At 39.9% G+C, this 22,577-nt stretch overlaps 1 protein-coding gene across 2 annotated transcripts; it reads right to left on the minus strand.

The window, feature by feature from the left end:
• Positions 1 to 3,977: 3,977 nt before the first annotated feature.
• Positions 3,978 to 7,351, minus strand: LOC148788432 (uncharacterized). 2 transcript variants are annotated; one of them, XR_016065123.1, is made up of 2 exons: positions 6,192 to 7,351; positions 3,978 to 4,328 (listed from the first exon to the last, which is right to left on the minus strand). XR_016065123.1 is itself a non-coding variant. In XM_088879483.1 (1 exon), exon 1 carries the CDS (start codon positions 7,171 to 7,173, stop codon positions 6,304 to 6,306), a length of 870 nt encoding a protein of 289 aa, XP_088735609.1. In that variant the 5' UTR covers positions 7,174 to 7,351; the 3' UTR covers positions 6,055 to 6,303. The 2 variants fall into 2 exon arrangements, 1 of the variants encoding a protein (XP_088735609.1); XM_088879483.1 differs by lacking the exon at positions 3,978 to 4,328 and having other exon boundaries at positions 6,055 to 7,351.
• Between the last annotated feature and the right edge of the window lie 15,226 nt (positions 7,352 to 22,577).

A 22,577-nucleotide genomic window follows, 5' to 3' on the forward strand; every position in this document is an offset into this window, starting at 1 on the left:
AATAATATCAACAATAACAAAATTAAGGTAATATTTCAAATTAAAATACAATAATAGAATCATTAGAACTAGAACAAATTGAGGACAATATTTTCAATAATTAATAATTATTTAAAAATATTTAATTCCTTTGCAACACTCGTACAAACACATCATGCATGCCTTTAAGCTTGTTTAGCCTATCAAGTGAATTTTGCTTGTAGAACTAGTTAGGTTTATCCATCTTCATCTTCAACTAAAGACAATATTGATAGAGAAAAAAATAGATAAACTTAAGTTGTACTATAATGAAAAGTCCATGTGATAGACTAAACAAGCTTAAAGTAATGCTTGGCCGTTTGTATATGTGCACAAGAGAATTACGTTTTTAAATAATTAATGAGTACAATAATCATAACTTCATGATAGTATTTTCGATGTGTAAGAATTAGTATATTATTTTTTATTTACATATTAATATCAATAATCGCAAAAATTTAGACTAATACTTCTCAATAATTTGTTTAGATCATGTCTAGTGGTACGCCTCGGTGCCACGTGGTCGAGGACATGGTCGTGGTAGTGGCCGCGGTCGTGGCCCGCCACTTCCAGTAGCACCATCAGATGCTTAGGTTAGGGAAGCAGTCCTTCGACCACCCCCACCACCTGACACGACCACACCGTCCTCAGCCTCTCAGACTTCAGATGATGTTGGACAATACAGCAATCTGCACCGGTAGCTGATGACACAATACAACAGTCTGCCACACCAGTGGCTGCTCCACCACCACCACCACCAGCAGGCCCCCCCTCATCAGCGCGCTAATACATCAGCCTTTATGACCCGAGGTAAATTTATTTATCAAATTCTTTTAGTATTATTTTATCTTGAAAATATCTAATTAACATGTCCTTTCACGTCTGACCACCGCTTCCACGAGTACATCAATGCAGTCATTTGGGAACACTTTCTCCACCTATGGCCATATCTGAGGCAGGTGCTGCTAGAGCACTAAAATTTCTGGTTCGAGAGTATGAAGGTAATCAAATTTAAATTTGATTTGGTATTATCTAATAATCTAAATTGTTTAATAAATTTTACTAATGTTTTGTTTAATTTTATTATTGTAGATGACCTACTAGTGAGACTGTGATGACGAGTCCATATTCGAAGTCTTACACACATGGGCCGAAATGTATATCCCAAATACATTTTTCGTCGCCAGGTCCAACCTGGTCAAGCCACTCTGGTTGGCCAACGAGGTCTGGCTCCAGCTCCAGCTCCAGGCGTACTGGGCCAACAAGGACTTCCAGTAGGAGTCCACGAAGAATAAGGTGAATCGAACGGCGAACCTTACGGCATCCTCGATTGTGTACCGAGGGAGGGGACGTTGATAAGTAAATAATATTATTTTATAAATAAGATGCTAACTATTGTTTCTTCTACAGAAGGTGGAGTTCGGTCGGCCGCCCAAGTAGATACAGTTATTTGAAAGGTGCTATAAGGAAAACAAAAGGAGGATGACGGCTAGAGCAGGCCGAGGGAAGCGGAGGTGGCGGCAAATAGATTATTAATATTATTTTTTAAAAAAAAATTAATTTTTGGTTAAAGAACTAATAAATTTGTTTGTTTTGCTGGAGACATTTCAGAAGTTGATGGAGGATCGTCATCCTCAGGCCACGGTTGAGGACCATGATGCCCTGGCCGAATTGGAGGCTTTGGTGGCAGTGACAGAGCAGCAGATATGGCTGGCTACAGTCGGGGCAAGAACAAGGGCCAAGTATTTGGCCTTGGTTTTGAGGCCCACGTCTACAGCCGGACCTTCACATCACCATCGCCACCCCTGCCGACACAGCCATTGCCACCACCACCACCAAACCCGGCTATGAAGGACCGCATCGGCCGTCTCGAGACGATGATGGCAATGATGAGGGAGATGCGGGCCTCCTCCTCGACCGCAGCACCGCTTCCGACACAACCCCCAGCCTCAAACTAGGACGATATGGATGTCACTAACTACGTAATTAGGTAATTTTTCATATTAATAAAATATTTTTCCTTGATTGTTCATGTTTCATAATGTTTATTACATTCCATTATTTCATATTTATTAAATTAATTAAATTCATAAATATAATTAGTTAAAAATGTATTAAATTAATTTAATTGTATATTTAAATTTATTAAAATATAAATTTATTTATTTATTAAATTTTTTATTAAATATATGAATAAATTATAAAATATAAATAAATTAAAAAAATTGAAATGACTTTAGTAATAGTAAGAAAATATTACAAATCTAAGTAAATGACCATTCCAAATACCATTACTAAAACAGTTCTAAACACGTGTTCCTACCTGCATTGACTATTCCAATACCATTGCTATAACCATTTCAAACAAGTGTTCCTAAATAGTGGTTGACCAGTCTTAATACCATTGCTACTTCAGTTTTAAGTATGTGTTCCAAACTAAGACAGACTGTTCCTAATACCAATAGTAAAATAATTTTATATACGTGCTCCTAAATAAGACTGACCGTTCCTAAAACCGTTACAGAAGACTGTTCCAAATAAAAATATACCCGTGCCTAAAACTATTGCAAAGATCGACAAAAAAATCATTCAAAGATCGTTCCTATATTTATCACCAATACAAAAAAAAAAAAAGTTTTAAAATTCAAGCACGAGGATTCCAAAAATCATTGCAAAAGTAACCCAAAAGAAATACAGTAACTGTTCCAAATTTCGTTAAAACCGTTCCAATTAAAAAAATAATTTTTTTGATAAATTTAATACTAGGAACGATTTTTCATATAATGTTACGGAGCCCATCCCAAATAGGATTGGTCTTGCATGAACTATTCCTAAGTATTTGTAACACCATTTATAAGGATGGATGTCCAACCGTCCCAAAATCGTTCCAAAAACCGCTCGCAGATACAAAAGAAAAAAAAATTATTCCTAAACCCGCCCCAAATTCCGCCTTTTTTTTTTTCTAGTGTAATGAAGTTTTGTTTAAGGAATTTTTAGTCTTTTTTAAAAATTTATTTATTTTTTTGCCAAAAAAATGAAGGGTGTCGTTGTATTGCAGATTTTTTTTTGCAAGCATTTTAATGTTTTATAAACCTCAAGGAGGATAATGTAATTTCCTACCTAACAAGGATGTATTTGTAATTATACTAAATCTCAAAAGGTGTGGATTTACTTCACTCTAATATATAAGATAATCCCTGCAATGGACAAAAAATAGCTAGGTTAGCAAAGAAAAAATAAAATATTACATTTAAGTAAAAAATATGTGAGATCATAACATTTAACTCCCTTAACATTTTAAAATATTACAATTTGGTCCAAAGGGCATTTTTGTCTCAAAATTGGTCAAATAATAGTCAAACATTTTATTAGGGATATTTGATAAATTCACCGAAAATCTATCGGTGGAGTTAAATGTTAGATGGGACAAACCTCAAGGAGGGTAAAATATAATTTTTGATTTAATAGAAATGTATTTGTAATTATGTCAAACTTAAGGGACTATTGATGTAATTTACCCTTATTTTTTTTATTTATCACAAGTGTGCAGCTTATTTTATTGCAGAGACATTTTTTTTTATCTTTCATAACTGGGCAGCTTATCTTTTTGCAAAATTTAGTGGAAAAACTTGTCATTTTATCGTGAGATGCATTCAAATTGTGACATAATAGAATATAATTCCCTTCAAAAAGTCTAGTGAGTTTCAAACCATAAACAACCACCTTTTACCTTTCAAAAGTGGGTTTTCATCCCTCACATAACAGTTTAAACAGGGTTAGGACTAAAAGTGCAAAAGTTTTTCTTTCTAGGGGATCAAAATTGCTGAGCCCGTAATGTGTGGGACCAAAATTACAACAGTATCTATCTAGTGGGACCAAAATTGCAATTTTTTCCCCATTTATTCTCTTTATCTCTGACAGAAACAAAAAAAGAAGCAAAAAAGAGTTGCAATTCAGTCAAAAGTGCCAACTTAATTGATATTTAGAATTATAATTTATACAAAAGTTGTTAACATTCACACGTTTCTTAATTTGTCATCTGTCCAAACAGAGCACATCATGTACAAAAAATCCACAACATTTGTAATGTGGCAAAACAAATCATCAAACAAGTATCTTTCTCGCTTTACAAAAAGGCAACATATTCATGTTCGCTAGTCATGATAAAAATTCACATCCTACACAAAAACAAGTGCCCTGTTTTGTCTACTTCTTTCTCTTTCCCTTATCCTTGAGTTGTTCAGATTGCATTGCAGTGTTCAAGTTTGACAACGTGACATTGTTTACCATCCTTCATAATGGTTGGTCCACTTGAATAAGGCACAAAAAGAACATGTAAATGCTAAAGGGTTAGATACAAAATAGAAATTGCATATGATACATAACCACTTGAAAAATGCTTACTTGTTATTAGATACAAAAGGTGGTGGTGCATGTGTAGGACCACTAGGTGATTTAGAATTGACGTTATGAAAACACCAAATTGAAACATTAATTGAAACAACAAATTGATGTCAAATTCCCATAGATCCTTTTATGGAAGGATACGTTGCCATCTAACAGCTAAGAACTACTAAGACTACAGAGGAAATCTCTATTCGCTCAACTATGGTTAAAGTTAGCGTTTTTTAAGTCTTAAACTCATGGAGCTTATTTCTTCAATTTCTCAATCAAACATTAATTAAGTATTCCTTTTTCAATACAACATAGTAAAATATAGCTATTATAAGAAATCTCCATTATGTCAGAACCGGTTCATCCATTTTAAAGAGTGGATTATTTGGATAGCATAGGTCATTTATAAAAAGATTTAGCTGAGCTTTGGGATCACCAAATTTTCATTAATCCAAGCTGGATTCTGCATGCTTGTAAAGCAGTCATGCCCAAGTTCAGTTGTTAATTGGCTAATTAGACATTCAAAAGGAATCAAAAACTTGATGTAATAATGGACAACAATGTCTCGAAATATCTGTTTGTCTACGTATCAAAAAACAGAAAAAAATCGCACTTGTTTTTTTTGTTCAATCTAATACTGCCTTTTTCCTAAGTCAAATACGGCTTCTCCGAAGAACATATTCTCTGATTTGTACTCCGTCTTTCTTTTTCACTTTTTCGTTAGAACAGTTGGTTGGCTAATGCATCTGATTCTCTAAAAATATGTTTCTGGGATGTAACTGTTTCATTCTTTAACTTCTTGTTCCCCTGCCCTTCTCTTTATTTTTCTTATTTACTTACACTATTTTTCTTCATTTTCTCTTTGGGCCACCAGCAGCAGCAAGATGGGATTTATAGTAAGGATGTTGGGGCCATGAAATTACCGCAAGAGTAATCATTCAAGACTAGAGACTTCCAATGCCATATTTCATGATTAGAATGTGAGACAATGCATTGTATAAAAACATAATTAATGAAAGGAATATGAATGCAAACATCTTAATGTACTTCTCCTGTGTTCTGCTTGTAACCTGCTTGTTTAAACTTGGTATCCATAGATCTTATCTATTAGATTGCATTCGCATCCTAATAATATTGTCATGAAATCCATTCTCCAAATGCTTACTTCAAATCCAAATCTCTCTGTCCAAATACACCCTTAATGATTTTAGCCAAAGGGAAAAAGAGAACCGGCCATATGTTTGTGGCTTATGTAACAACAAACTAAAATTTTTGTCTAACCATTTAACCTTTTACTGTCTCTGAAATATTAGATTGGAATCTTATCTGAACTAATAAGCCAAAGGTAGTTTGGTAAACCTGGGATCATAATCTAGTATGACTGAAGCATTAGCCCTTTCTCCATCCTTGGGAACTCGTTAAGAATTCTTTATGACATTCTTAGCCATAGTATTTGTGCATTCTAAGTGCAGCTGCTGCTGCCTATGAGGCAAATATTTTATCTGCTTCCTAACTTGTGACTTGATTCTCTTTTATTAGTTATGACATGAAGACTTCATTGTGCAAACAGGCAAGTGCACCTAATTTATGTAATAATCTGAAGACCTGCTTTAAAATTTCGAAGACAAGAACTCTGTCAAAGACATAAAAGGACTCCATCAAATCTAATTTTCCACAAAAACAGACATCAACTCAACAAAACAGCATATATAACTGATATCAACATTCAGAAACAACTAAAAACTAACACTAAGATGGACAGCAACAGTATGTTATACCTGTTCAAAAGCCAAAAAGTCTCTTAAATCCTTCATTTGCTTCAGAGTAGATTGTGCAAGTCCCTCCTAATCAAATCAATCCTTTTAAGCTCCAGGCTAAGCTCTGCAGCTTTCACATCCCTCCACTTCTCTTCCAGCTCCTTAACTTCTCTCTGCCAATCAAAAGGAATTTCTCCTTGATGAAGTTGGGATATCCATTTTCATTCAAAGACAATGCCACGAGTGGGTACGCAGAAGCAAACTCCTCTTTGTCAATCTTCCCCGTTTTTTTTTGGTTCTTCATTATCTCTTTGTCTGCATCATGCTCTTTCCCAGCCCGTTTTCTCTTCTTTTGGAATCTGCTTCTGTCTCCCTTTTGTGGTGTCTCCTTTTCTTTTTCAGCATGTTTATCCCCAGCTTCGCATTTATCTTCACCCCACAGTGTCTTCGACACATCAAACACAGCGGATTCATGGGCGTCCAAGAAATCAAGCCAGTCCCCATTGGCGCGAGTTTTTTTAAAATTGTTCTCAAACTTGCCCTTGAGCCTACGAATCTCCTCAGACACCTGAGTTCTGGTAAACTGATGCTGGAGATTGTCCTTGATGAAGTTGTAAAACTCGGTCCACTTGTTGTTCCTCCCGTCAGCCCAGAAAACGGCGAGGCCTTTAAGCAGAGCGATTTCATCCTCTTCGGAGAATATCTTAGAGAAAGGGGTGTTCTTCACGCTAGGTTTTGCGGCAGGCATGATGATGAAATTGGACGAAGACGAAGATGGGGAAGAGCACTCCGACTCCTCTTTTCCAGATACGGGTCCTTCTTCTTCACGCGGTGGATTCAACTTGGTCTTCTTCGGAGGCACTGCTGCTGTGCTTTCCTCTTCTTCGCTTTTGGAGTCTGAGTCAGAATCGGTTTCTTCGTCTGCCTCGTGAGTAGTTTGTTGCTTATCTTCTTCGTCTTCTCCTTCTCCATCTCCACTGAAACTCAGACGCTGGGGCCTCATTTTCAGGAGAGAAGTGGGAGGAGTGGAGTAGTGGGGAGAGCTTTGTACTTCGATTCGTGCGATTGAGCGACAGAAAAAGGGACGGGTGGAAGGCGAGGGGTTGAGGAGAAGCAGAAGAGGCCAGCAAGGCAGCAAGAAACTGCTCAGTTCCCAACAAACTTTTTCCCTCCAGGCTGCCACAGCGTGCGCTGTAGGCCTGAGCGACGGCCGAGTCCTTTTTTATAGTTTTTTGAAAATTTGGTTTATTGAATTTTTTTATTATTAATTATGCATTTTTTTAATTTTTTATAAAATTTCATTTTTCTAAAAAATTTTAAGTTGTATAATTAATTAAATTTATTATGTGCATTGGATGCACATATTTTCTACCGTCCGTTAATTGCAAATTACGAACCTATATTTTCTTCGTATAATTTATTTTGTGATATTGGATATCATGAATTGTTGTATTACATGAAATGTATACTTTAAAATGTATGGATGGATGATCATGAACAACTTATGTAACACATTAAGCCCGCAGTGAGTTTATGGTCAGTAAGGTGGTCCTATGTTATTACAAAATATTTTACCATCAACATATAGATGAGTCTTGTAATTTTTTCGTGGGTCTCCTCCTCCATGGACCTTCTTCTCCCTAGGCTTTCTTAAAAATAACCTCACGAAAATTTCCTATACTACTCTCATTATATTTAAAAAGAAACCCCGATCAGAAATCGCGGGAAGTACATTAGGAGGGAGATAGCAAATCTTATTATTACAAGCCTAAAAACGAGAGGGAGAGAGAAGATAGCATTCCAACCAATAAACATACAAAAGGTCGTGGGCTTTGTGATCATCCACTAATACATTTCAAAGTATACACCTTATGTAATACAATAATTCATGATATCCAATATTAGAAAATAAATTATACAAAGAAAGCACATATTTGTAATTTGCAATTAAAAGATAATAGAAAATATGTGCATCCAATGCATATAATAAATCTAATTAGTTATGTAATTTTAATATTTTTGGAAAAATTCAATTTTATCAAAAAATGAAAAAGAACAACAGAATTAATAATGAAGAAAATTTCAAGAAAATCAAATTTTTGAAAAAAAGCGAAAAACAACCCACCATCGGTTATCTGCCCTGCAGTGCGTGCTGATGTCGATGCCTGCACGCCCGCCCTGTCTACTGCGTTCGTAGTGCGCCCGTGTCGGCCCAGGCTGTGCGCAGGCTCCCTTACCTGGGCGCGGGCCAGGCCGTGTGAGCACTGTGCGCCAACAACAACAGTTCATGCTGCAATTTTCTTTCTTTTTTGTGTTTAATTTAAAATAGCAAAATAAAGCATAAACCCTAAAAAATTTTAAATTTTTCACATGCTTTAAACATCCATAAATGCAAATAATGAACGAGCCATTTTCATCAGATAACCAATAAACGAAAAGCGATAGAAACATGCTTCAAAAGCCGTAAAAAGCACGTTAACACATAACCATCGACCCCTACATCGAACAGGTCTCTGATACCACTAGAAGGGATCTGTGGTACGGCCCCGAAAAGCTCTAGCGGGATTGACAAATAAAATGCATAATAACGAAATTTTAAATGCAAAATTTAAACGAATCCAAAGGGTGTACCCTTGGAGTTTCCGGGCGTTCGATGTACTACAATAAAAACTAATATGGGGCTGATATAAAATCCATAGAAATAAAAAAACATAAGGGTGAAAATGATACTTTCGTTTTTCACGGTCGCTTGAAATGTTCTTCACTTGAGGCTCAATCGTAGCAGCCCTCTAATTCGTCCACACTACACCGGAGTTGGGATCTCTACGTTCTCTTTGATAGAAGAGAAGAAGAAAAGAAAAATTGCACCTTAGTGCAAAAGAGAGAGGACGGCCGAGAACCATGGAAGAGGAGGGGAATTCTTTTTGTTGTGTAAAAATGATTATAATTATTTTCAAAATAATTATGTTCCATATATATATACCTTGTCGATAATTAAGAATATTTCTAGATACATTTTATTATCTACAAGGCTTATTTCTCTTTATTCTAAATAAAGAGATCCCCAAAATGGCTAGAAGTGCACTTTCACTAGAATTTTCCATGGGCTTAATGCAATAGGGCTTGGCCGATTTTTTTCTTAAAAATTCAAGCCCAATGAATTTTTTTATCTAAATACAATTCAATAAAAATTTATTTAATTGAGTCCAACTTGTATTTAATCTAATTACATACATAAGCCTAAATTATCCTTATTATTTAATAAGATTTAACTTATTAAATTATAAGGACAAATCCAATATAAATTGATGCCATTAATTTATTATTGGGCTCTTTTCCATCCAATGGATCTCTCTTTGTGAGTAATCCAATTACTTGTGGAATAATTCTAAATTAATTTCTTCTTCCTTTTCGGTGATTTGTGAGTGACTCTTTAGGTTCTCCTTCGGCTAGACTTGGGCTAGTGTCTAGTAATATTATTAATTAAATCTAAATTAATAATTCTTGATTAACCCTTAATTGAGAAAGCCCCTCACCATGGGTGGCCGTCTAGCAACGGTCCATAACCCTAGAAACTAGGTGAATTGTCATGTGAACATTTAGACTCTCGAGTCCATAGGAGATACCTCTTTCACATACTGATAGGGTGTCAAGGGCCGCCCGCACACTAGCCCCCCTTGACGCGCACTTTGCCCACTCAACCGTTCTACATGGCCGACCACTCAGCCTCCATCGACAGACGCTGCACAACCAACAGTCTTAGAGTCCTAGGTGTAGGCCTTTTATTGCTTTGTTACTGCTTTGTTATTTGCTTTCTGTTGTTTAGATTGCTCAGGGGGACGTTACGCCTCCTGAGGTGCAAATTTCAGCTTTTTTATTGTCTAGTGTAGGAAATAGGATTTATTTTTTTAAGCCTATTATAGGGGAGAATGAGTTCAAGAAGCTTGGTTTAGTGACGTGTTAGAGTCCCCCTCAAGGCGAACCCCTTGCTCTAGCATCGTTAATCATTGTATACGCACTTTTCAGTTCAATGCAATCTAGTTTTCTGAATTCGCGTGTGCAATTTACGGTTTTGTGATTGTTCCTCCCTACTCTGATATATTTCGGCGTGCTGCGTTAGTGCCGAGCGGAGGTGTGTGCGGAGATTGGCGGACGTAGTTAGCGGACTACTAGCCACACGGTGCGCTTTGCGATAGGCGCCTCGTGAGAGGTGGTATCAGAGCCTCGTGCCGAGATGGGGCCGAGGCATACGACTGCTACTGCTGCGAAGGCATCGGGGCAAGATCCGGAAAGCCCGCGACACACAGCTTCATCCAGCGAGAGAGCTGAGAACCCGGAGGACGGACACTCCCGGTTGGCGGAATTGGAGGAGAAGGTCTCTTCCCTAGAATCTGAGATCACAGTGTTGAATTCGGAGTTGGACGAATGTCGGCACGTGATTCAGGAGATGGCTAGCGTCTTCGGAGGCGACAGCATTGCCGATATGCGGCGTGACATGGAGCAAATGTCCATTCAGATTGGTTTGCTCCAGTGTGCAGTGGGTAGCACGCCTATGGTTGCTCACGACCCTGGTGCTAGGCTTCGAATTCCAGAATCGAAGGCCTATAGCGGTGAGTGTGATGCGAAGGAGGTCGAGAACTTCCTCTTCGACATGGAACAGTACTTCCTTGCAGCAGACGTGCGGGACGAGGCAAGGAAGGTTGCGACAGCAACCATGTACCTGACTGGTGACGCAAAGCTGTGGTGGTGTACCAAGTTTGCGGAGATCCAGGCCCATCAAGTACAACTCGATACGTGGGCTCTTTTACGGGAGGCGATTAGAGAGCAGTTCTTCCCCGAGAATGTGGAGTACAATGCCAGGAGGGCATTGCGAAAGCTTGAACATACAGGTTCCGTGCGGGAATATGTGAAAGCTTTCTCAGCGCTGATGCCGAACATCCGAGACATGTCGGAGGCGGACAAGTTGTTCACTTTCATGGAAGGCTTGAAACAGTGGGCGAGAAATGAGTTGCAGCGGCAACGAGTGACTGATTTGAGCTCGGCTATTATAGCGGTCGAGCGCCTGGCAGATTTCAACCAAGAGACTCGGAAGGATAGGCAGGTGATGTCTGGTCCTGTGCAGAGTAAGCCGAGTGGGATGAGATCGTTTAGGAATAACCTCAACAGAGGTGGGGGAGACCAGAGGCCCCACGCTTAGAATGGTTCGCAGGGCGGTTCAGACAGGAACAGGCCCCAAGAGAACAGGCAAGGAACACCACAGAGGAGAAGGGGGACATGATACGGTGAGCATCAGCTGGTCCTCCCCGTGCACGATGGCAGTAGCATGAGACGACGTCTGCACAAAGTGAGCATCTCTTGGGGGCATGATGGGGGCCTTCAAGAGCCGGTTCTAGGCAGCTCGTGAGCGGAGCGCTAGAGTCCCCGAAGGGCTTGGAGACCTGACGGGCAGCATAGGGCCAGTATGGCCTACGTTGGGCGCCAATTGTGCCGAGAGGCTCCGTGTGGTGTGCTAGGTTGCCCCGCGGGCTGCAAGTTATCATGGGCAGCGCCTCTCGAGCGAATGGGTGATCGAGGCAAGCATTACAAGACCTCGTGATCCAACTCATGGAATAAGCCAAAGCCGAAAGGCAAGAAGGCGTGTCGGGCATAGCCGTGCGGGAGAGCGGCAAGGTGTCGGCATATCGATTGGGCCTCGGACTTATGATGATGTCCTACTCGGGCGAGACATGGAAGGCAGCCATGATGAGGGCGAGCGCCTAGGATGTGCCGAGTGATGTGGGACGAGAGATGGGCATTGCGGGCGCAAGCGTAGTGCCGTAATGCTGAGGCGGAGCGAGGATGCTCCTTGCCATTGAGCAATGAATCGACAGGTTCCGAGCTTATGTGCGAGAAGCAAAGGCACGGATGTCGAGAGCCTCAGCGAGCACATGAACTGTCGTGAAACTCTAATGTGTGTGAAGGCCGGACGAAGGTGGGTTCGCATCTTTGTGGCTGCACAGGCCAAATATATATGAGAATGACATTCCGCTGCATTGAAGACTAGCAGGCCTGTGACAAGTGGTTTCAGAGCGGTTCAGACAGGAACAGGCCCCAAGAGAACAGGCAGGGAATACCACAGAGGAGGAGGGGGTGTTTAATCTACGACGGTCCGCATATGTATCGGGATTGCTCGAAGAGACGGGTGTTGAACGCATTGGCGACGACCTTTACCGACAAGGTGTCATCTTCGAAGAGTGTTGAGCCACAAGCAGAGGCAGGTGGCGAGAATGACACGGAGGAGGATGAGGACAACTTGGGGGCCGTATCCCAATGGTGCAACACATTCTCTACGGTGGCGGCGAAGAGAGTTGTGCCACCCCTTGCGAAAAAGACTGTCCTGGCTCTTACTGTGGAACAGCCGAAAAAGAAAGAAGAAGAAGTTCAGCCCCAGATTCCTAGGAAGAAAGGGTTGATGTTCGTTGATATGAAGATTCATGGCAAACCGATTCGAGCCATGATTGACACTGGACCCTCTCACATACCTTGAGAGCGCCGAAGTGGCGAGACTCGGGCTCGTGCTGGAGAAGGGAGTTGGGCGTGTGAAGGCGATCAACTCGGTTGCACAACCCATTGCCGGTGTAGCCAAGTCTGTGCTGATTAAGGTTGGTGCTTATGAGGGCAAGACCAATCTTTCTGTTGTGGTAATGGACGACTTCAAGCTTATCCTGGGGCTTGAATTTCTACGGGATACACGCACTGCAGTCTTACCCCATGTCGATTCACTGATGATGATGGGAGCGAAACCGTGTGTCATCCCTACCTTGGCCGGACATACTGGAGAGAAGAACTTGTCGGCCATGCAGTTTGAGAAGGGTCGCAAGCGGAATGAACCATCCTACTTGTGCACTCTTTGTTTTAATAAAATGGAAGAGGTGTCAGGGCCCATCCCGGGCGGCATCAAGAAACTGTTGATGGAGTTTGAAGACATGATGTCAGACGAGCTGCCTCGGAAGCTACCGCCGAAGAGGGCAGTGGATCACAAGATTGAGTTGGTGCCTGGCACGAGGCCGCCCGCCCGGGCATCGTACAGGATGTCACAACCTGAGCTTGTGGAGCTTAGAAGCAGTTGAAGGATATGTTGGAGAGCGGAATCATCAAACCCGCTAAGTCGCCGTACAGAGCGTCGGTCCTGTTTCAGAAGAAGGCCGACGGCTCCCTACGCCTATGTTGTGACTATCGGGCGCTGAATAAGATCACTGTGAAGAACAAGTACCCGATACCGCTAGTGGCAGATTGCTTCGACCGTTTGAGTGGAGCGAACTACTTCACGAAAATAGACTTGAGGTCGGGCTATTGGCAGGTCCGAATCAAGGAGGGAGATGAGGCGAAGACGACAGTTGTCACGAGATATGGAGCTTTCGAGTTTCTTGTCATGCTTTTTGGCCTAACTAACGCTCCCGCAACCTTCAGCACCTTGATGAACCAGGTACTTCACGGTTTTCTTGACGAGTTTGTGGTGGTGTACCTGGACGACATTGTGATATACAGCAGAACTTTGGTCGAGCACGAGGACCACTTGCGGCAGGTTCTGACTAGACTCCGCGAGCATGAGCTATACGTGAAGGTGTCGAAGTGCTCGTTTGCTGGGGAGACTATCAGTTTCTTGGGACACATCGTGGAGAGAGGACGCATTCGGATGGATCCCAAGAAAGTACAAGCTATCGAGGAGTGGAGACCGCTGAGCGATATTCATGACTTGCGCTCATTTCTTGGCTTGACGAATTATTATCGACGTTTCGTGAAGGACTACTCCGCGATAGTACGACCTTTGATCGACTTACTGAAGAAGACAGAGACTTGGAATTGGACACCCTAATGCCAAGTAGCCTTCGATGATTTGAAGAGAGCGATGGTGACAGATCTTGTGTTAGCCTTACCAGATATGTCAAAGCCATTCGTGGTGGAGACAAACGCTTCAGATTTTGCTTTAGGAGGAGTTCTGATGCAAGATGGCCATCCAGTTGCCTTTAAGAGTAGAAAGTTGAAGGATGCTGAACGACGTTATTCAGTGCACGAGAAGGAGTTGTTGGCCGTAGTTCATTGCGTTCGACTATGGCGGCACTATTTGCTAGGCTCTCCCTTCGTGGTCAGGACGGATAACACTGCAGTGAGTCATTTCATGTCAGAGCTGAAGCTGACCAGAAGGCAGGCACGTTGGCAGGAGTTGTTGTCAGAGTTTCACTTCGTGTTGGAGTACCGGGCCGGCTCCAGCAACCACGTAGCAGACGCCTTGAGCCGCAGGGCGGATTTCGTGAACTTGGAGTCGATAGCAGCGCTCTCCTCTAGTGCGGCTGCTATCTCCGTGAAGGATCAGGTGCGGGAGTTACTATCGAGGGATCCCGCAGCGCAAGGCCTGATTCGGCTTGTCGAGCAGGGCAAGGCTCGGCAGTTTTGGATCGACGATGGGTTGCTGATGACCAAGGAAAACCGCGTATATGTTCCGAGAGGCGGGGACTTATGGAAATCACTCTTTTCGGAATGCCACGACACTCTTTGGGCGGGACACCAGGGACAGGAGCGCACGTATGCCTTGGTGCAGAGGGCCTACTTTTGGCCACAGATGCGGGACGATGTCGAGACGTATGTCCGCACTTGTTTGATTTGTCAGCAGGACAAAGCAGACCATCAGAAGAAGGCCGGTCTGCTGCAACCACTTCCCATCCCAAAGCGTCCATGGGAGAGCGTCTCCATGGATTACATCTCTGGATTGCCTAAGGTCGGGGACTTAGGCTCTATTATCGTCGTGGTAGATCGTTTGTCAAAATATGCTACATTTATCGCAGCACCCAAGCATGTTACGGCAGAAGGGACGGCTCATCTCTTCTTCAAGCACATCGTCAAGTAGTGGGGACTGCCAAAAGATATTGTCAGTGATCGAGACTCCCGTTTCACTGGCGTCTTCTGGACCGAGCTGTTCAAACTCCTCGGGTCCACACTTTCCATGAGCTCAAGCTACCATCCAAAGTCCGATGGTCAGACAGAACGCTTTAATTCTATGTTGGAGGACTACCTTCTGCACTTTGTGCGAGGTACGCAGAAGGATTGGGTGAAGCTCCTGGATGTCGCTCAGCTGTGTTTCAATGCTCAAAAGAGCTCTTTGACCAATAAGAGCGCTTTTGAAATCGTAACTGGGCAACAGCCGCTCCTTCCTCACACTCTTGACACCCTATAAAGTGTGAGATCCCCTCTTGCCCGAAGTTTCTCCCAGGGGTGGAAGCAGAATGTTGATATCGCTAGAAGTTGCCTGGAGACAGCTAAGAAGCGGATGAAGAAATATGCAGATCAGAATCGCCACTTCATCGAGTTCAATGCAAGAGACCTGGTGCTGGTGAAGGTCCCGGATCCTAGATTGTCAAAGTCATCAAGGGGGAGAGATCCTCGGTTGATGCAGAAGTATGTTGGTCCTTTGCCTGTCCTTAGGCGCATTGGGACGGTGGCGTACAAGGTAGAGTTACCGCCCTGGTGGATGATCCACAACGTCTTCCATGTGAGTCAATTGAAGAAGTATTCAGCAGATAAGGAAGACGACATCCGCAATCAACCCAGCCGCCCACAACTTGAATTGAAGAAGATGAAGGAGAAGGTGACTGAAGCAATCCTAAATCACCGAGTAACGAGTACCGCGAAGAGAGACCACACAGAGTACTTGGTGAAATGGAGGGGATACAGCAGCGAGGAGAACACTTGGGAGCGAGTGACGAACCTAAAGGCGTTTCTACCTCTTGTCGAAGCGTACCATGCTTCCGTAGCGCCGGGGACGTTACTATCTCAGGTGGGGGAGAATGTCAAGGGCCGCCCGCACACTAGGCCCCCTTCACGCGCACTTCGGCCACTCAACCGTTCTACATAGCCGACCACTCAGCCTCCATCGACAGATGCTGGACAACCAACAGCCTTAGAGTTCTAGGTGTAGGCCTTTTATTGCTTTGTTACTGCTTTGTTATTTGCTTTCTGTTGTTTAGATTGCTCAGGGGGACGTTACGCCTCCTGAGGTGCAAATTTCAGCTTTTCTATTGTCTAGTGCAGGAAATAGGATTTGTTTTTTTAAGCCAATTATAAGGGGGAATGAGTTCAAGAAGCTTGGTTTAGTGACGTGTTAGAGTCCCCCTCAAGGCGAACCCCTTGCTCTAGCATCGTTGATCATTGTATACGCATTTTTCAGTTCAATGCAATCTGGTTTTTTGAATTCGCGTGTGCAATTTACAGTTTTGTGATTGTTCCTCCTTACTTTGATATATTTCGGCGCGCTGCATTAGTGCCGAGCGGAGGTGTGTGCGGAGATTGGCGGACGTAGTTTGCGGACTACTAGCCACATGGTGCGCTTTGCGATAGGCGCCTCATGAGACAGGGGAAGGATCCTATTCTTGGAGCTCATCGTCCTTGCTACATACTCTGACTGCACTGGACAGAGCTTATATTGATCATGTTTGTGACACAATCACCTCTCGCATAGATCCAAGATACAATCATCGTATGCACGTGATTACCGTAATTCCTCAAGTTTGAGGACTACTCCCGTACTATCAAAATCGGGGATTCGATTCATACCGACCAAGCCTCAAAAGCTTCCATATGACGATTCCTGTGAGTAAGGTTAGTTGATTCGACATCTAGTCAATCAATCCACCAAGATCGCATAGACGACCTGTGTCTGTCACCGATGAAATACGATACTCACCAATTGAATGTGAATCTTAGTGTAAGTTTCTATAGGACTCTCGATGCCTAATCTCGAGGTCCTTAACTTGGAATGTTCCACACTCAATCTTTTGGCAGTTGGTTTCATAACCGCCATCCAGTGCATGGCCCAACTGTATGGTTGCGAATTTGGTCTGTGGGCTTTGTTGTGATGTTCAAGCAAATACAGATATACAGAATGAGCACAACAAAGTAAATGCCAAATAAGCGAATACTAATTTTATTTACTTAAAATAATATTACATAATACCTTAATTGTCAGAATATAATACATCCAGGCCAATCTAATTGACTTTTTGGTTATCTATCCTAACAATCCGCTCCCTTTGATTGAACACAAGACAACACTCTCCTAAAATATATTCTCTCCAAATAGTCTCTCTGTCTACATATATTACTCTCTGTGTTGTTTCTTTGAGCATCACCATAGACTCTTTGAATTTGGGGAGTGTAAACAAGTGGATTGCTCTCTTTAGTAATCCACTAAGGCAAGCAAGGCACTTTTGTGGTTTGCACAATATTTGGAGCGAGATCCAATGTGGGGTGATCTTGATGATGTTCTTGGGATGATCTTACTGATATTCGTAGAGTGATCTTCAAGACAACAAAAAAGACCATATGCTCTTTATCCAATCAAGGCATGACTTGTAGGCGAGCCAGATCCGAAGATGTGGATTGTTTCACTTCCACTACTAAAGGTTAACTCGATCGAGGATTATGTATTCATGTGTTAATTAACTAATTAATGTGTACAAAAATCTATTGTTTTATGCCTGGTTTATTTTTTAAATACCCATTATTTTTCAATAGTGGTATCAAAGCCACTATGGCGTAGTCATGCTGAAATTGCTTGATTGATCACGAAGGTATTTTTATGCTTGAAATTTTGGAAAGTTTATTTTAATTATGAAAGCATGAAATATTTTGTTGATCTTTTAACCATTCGTAGATCTTGATGTGGAAATCATGTGGTTAAAATTTGGTAAAAATCGATGAGTGGTTTGTGAAAATAATCAATCCTAATTTTAAATTAATTTTCTTGGTGTAGAAAATTGGATCTGATTATGTCAGTTTTGTCGACATATTTTTATGTTATTTTTCAAAGCATGAAAAGAGGTTCCAAATGGTGCGTGAATAGTTGAAAATGGATTTAAAATAAATGAAATACAAAATTTAAAATTTTTATCGAGAAATACACCATTGTCAGAAATAAGTAGGCGAGGTCACCAAAGAAGTGTTGCTTGTGCTAGGAAGTTACTAATTGGGGGCTAAAAAGGTACCAATGGGTGCGGGCCCTATTGCTAGCATTGATTTGCGTACTGCTGGCGTATGGTCGGCAGACACATAGCGCGACGTTGGCGCTAGTCGTATGGCTTAAGCTAGCGCCCTGTGCGAGTCTGAGCCTAGCTGAGCAGCGAGCAGTGGCTAGGTTGCAGTTAAAGCTTTGTTTGACTACATTGTTTTTCTAATGTTCTTATAAAATTCGATTTTCAGCTCTTAAAAAAGAAACTGGTTTTTGAAAAATCATTTTTGCGGTATTATGTGATTGCAATTTATGCCAATATAATTATTTATTATTACAATAATTTGTGATTGTAATGATACCAATATGTCTATTATTAATGCAATAATTTTTTTATTGCAATTTATGCTAATGAGGGCTCTCATCATATTTATGCATGTTATGTTTATTGTGATTTTTGTTGAATATGTGATATGGTTTTTTATTATGAATATATGACATTTAGGTGCCCATTTATTATGTGAGTATTTTATTATTTTTGATAATTTATGACAGTAGTGGTAATTAATACAATACCCACCAATTACTTAGATTGGTATAGTAGACCTTGAAAATAATATAATTATTTTAAATTAAGATAATAGGCCTTATATCCCTGAAATTATATTTTTTTTAGAAAATGTATTTGTTAGGCCAATTTTTGGGGAGACTATGTATTACTTTTATTGGAAATATGTTTCACTATTTAGCACCATATGGCCAAATTATCTCAACATGCTTTACCAAATGTTAGTATAGCTCATGTGGGTTGATTTTATTTTTTATTCATTTTGCACATTACATGCATGTAGCATTTATATGGGCATAGAGTTATTGTATTCATGATTAGTAAATAGTTTATTATGACGTTTACTCACTGAGAGATGATTATTGACTGAGTTGGGAAATTTTCTATTCTGCTGGGTATAAACAACAAATAAATAATTTAATTTGGATCTACAATAAAATATAAAAATTGGTATCAATTTTTTGCATAAATCTAGAGATTTTAGATTCACTCACCATTTTATTTAAGAAAATTAATTGTGAAGATGGATCATTACATAACATTATCGCGATTTAGATGCTGACAATCAATAGTGGATTAAAAGAAGATATTTGTGTTTTTACTCATTAAGTTGTAAACTAGAGAATCTAATGAGCTCAAAAGTTGCTAATTAGATTGCCTTATGGATATTGTTATTTGTATTCAACAAAACAAATCACCAAACTTGGGGTTGGGTTTTTAAAGTTGAAATATAAAATTAATGCAATTGTTCCTCATATTGAAATAACTAAAGTGTTGTTAGATCAAACAAAGAATAGTATAATAAGTGCAAGAGTTTGAATTTTTTATTCGTGAGGTGATAAACGTATCACTTCTGGAGGAAGTGGATTGGCCTGGGAAGAGCGGCGAAACCGCAAAAAATAAAAAATTATCGAATTAAAGCATATTAATACTATTGGGCTTTAGGTGTACAGCAAGCAAAAAATCAGGCCATGAATCAAAGCATGTAGAAACGAGACACAAAATCGTAAAAAAAAATTCACCGAAAACCTATCGGTGGAGTTAAATGTTAGATGGGACAAACCTCAAGGAGGGTAAATATAATTTTTGATTTAATAGAAAAATATTTGTAATTATGTCAAACTTAAGGGACTGTTGATGTAATTTACCCTTATTTTTTTTATTTATCACAAGTGTGCAACTTATTTTATTGCAGAGACATTTGTTTTTATCTTTCATAACTGGGCAGCTTATCTTTTTGCAGAGTTTAGTGGAAAAACTTGTCATTTTATCGTGAGATGCATTCAAATTGTGACATAATAGGATATAATTCCCTTCAAAAAGTCTAGTGAGTTTCAAACCATGAAAAACCACCTTTGACCTTTCAAAAGTGGGTTTTCATCCCTCACATAACAGATTAAACAGGGTTAGGACTAAAAGTGCAAAAGTTTTTCTTTCTGGGGGATCAAAATTGCTGAGCCCGTAATGTGTGTGACCAAAATTACAACAGTATATATCTAGTGGGACCAAAATTGCAATTTTTCCCCCATTTATTCTCTTTATCTCTGACAAAAACAAAAAAAAAGAAGCAAAAAAGAGTTGCAATTCAGTCAAAAGTGCCAACTTAATTAATATTTAGAATTATAATTTATACAAAAGTTGTTAACATTCACACGTTTCTTAATTTGTCATCTATCCAAACAGAGCACATCATGTACAAAAAATCCACAACATTTGTAATGTGGCAAAACAAATCATCAAACAAGTATCTTTCTCGCTTTACAAAAGGCAACATATTCACGTTGGCTAGTCATGATAAAAATTCACATCCTACACAAAAACAAGTGCACTGTTTTGTCTATTTCTTTCTCTTCCCCTTATCCTTGAGTTGTTCAGATTGCATTGCAGTGTTCAAGTTTGACAATGTGACATTGTTTACCATCCTTCATAATGGTTGGTCCACTTGAATAAGGCACAAAAAGAACATGTAAATGCTAAAGGGTTAGATACAAAATAGAAATTACATATGATACATAACCACTTGAAAAATGCTTACTTGTTATTAGATACAAAACCTGGAGGATGGCCAAGCATAGGTGGTGGTGCATGTGTAGGACCGTTTCAATTTGGTGTTTTCATAACATCAATTCTAAATTGAAACAACAAATTGATGTCAAATTCCCATAGATCCTTTTATGGAAGGATACGTTGCCATCTAACAGCTAAGAACTACTCAGACTACAGAGGAAATCTCTATTCGCTCAGCTATGGTTAAAGTTAGCGTTTTTTAAGTCTTAAACTCATGGAGCTTATTTCTTCAATTTCTCGATCAAACATTAATTAAGTATTCCTTTTTCAATACAACATAGTAAAATATAGCTATTATGTCCATTATGTCAGAACCGGTTCATCCATTTTAAAGAGTGGATTATTTGGATAGCATAGGTCATTTATAAAAAGATTTAGCTAAGCTTTGGGATCACCAAATTTTCATTAATCCAAGCTGGATTTTGCATGCTTGTAAGGCAGTCATGCCCAAGTTCAGTTTTTAATTGGCTAATTAGACATTCAAAAGGAATCAAAAACTTGATGTAATAATAGACAACAATGTCTCGAAATATCTATTTCTCTACGTATCAGAAAACAGAAAAAATTCGCACTTGTTTTTTTTGTTCATCTAATACTGCCTTTTTCCTAAGTCAAATACGGCTTCTCCGAAGAACATATTCTCTGATTTCTACTCTGTCTTTCTTTTTCACTTTTTCATTAGAACAATTGGTTGGCTAATGCATCCGATTCTCTAAAAACATGTTTCTGGGATGTAACTGTTTCATTCTTTAACTTCTTGTTCCCCTGCCCTTCTCTTTATTTTTCTTATTTAGTTACACTATTTTTCTTCATTTTCTCTTTGGGCGAGCAGCAGCAGCAAGATGGGATTTATAGTAAGGATGTTGGGTCCATGAAATTACCGCAAGAGTAATCATTCAAGACTAGAGACTTCCAATGCCATATTTCATGATTAGAATGTGAGACAATGCATTGTATAAAAACATAATTAATGAAAGGAATATGAATGCAAACATCTTAATGTACTTCTCCTGTGTTCTGCTTGTAACCTGCTTGTTTAAACTTGGTATCCATAGATCTTATCTATTAGATTGCATTCGCATCCTAATAATATTGTCATGAAATCCATTCTCCAAATCCTTACTTCAAATCCAAATCTCTGTCCAAAATGGAGTTGTATGGCAGTGGCGTGCGCGCGCCCGCTAGCGTGCGTGCCGGCTGGGCAATGCGCGGGCAGTAGCAGACGGCCGTTTGCTGTCCAAACCGCTAGGCCTTTTGGTGTCGTTTTTCCCAAAAATTGAATTTTCATGTTTTCTGCAATTTTCTGAAATTATTTGTTCTGACTAATTTTAATTTTGGTTAAATTAAATTTTTCTAAAATTAAATTATGCCTTAAATTAATTTCAAAATGATTTCCAAGCAAACAAAAAAAATATAAATTGGATGTTGATTGATATTCATTTTTTAATTGCGTTATTAGTACCTTATTTTCTGCATTTAACTATGTTTTTGGTGTTAGATATTGGATATCTATTGTCAAATACATGGATTGTATTCATTTGTATAACATATTTATATTTGATATAAATATGTTAATTATTGTTTATTGGATAAACAATGGGGATGATCACGGAGCCCATTGGCGGAATGCATGGTTTAATATTATGTTGGGTGAGGCCTGCGTGCCTCTTTGTTTTAATTCCTTTTTTCGCTTTTTGTCCTTGAAATAATAAGGCTTTTGTACTCCCCCGACTTTTGATTGGGTTTCCAATTTCAGTTATAATGAGTTTAGTTAGGAATGTGGGGTTTATTT

Source organism: Sesamum indicum, linkage group LG4, assembly GCF_026168435.1.
Source record: "Sesamum indicum cultivar Baizhima isolate 11 linkage group LG4, ASM2616843v1, whole genome shotgun sequence".
Classification (NCBI taxonomy): domain Eukaryota; kingdom Viridiplantae; phylum Streptophyta; class Magnoliopsida; order Lamiales; family Pedaliaceae; genus Sesamum; species Sesamum indicum.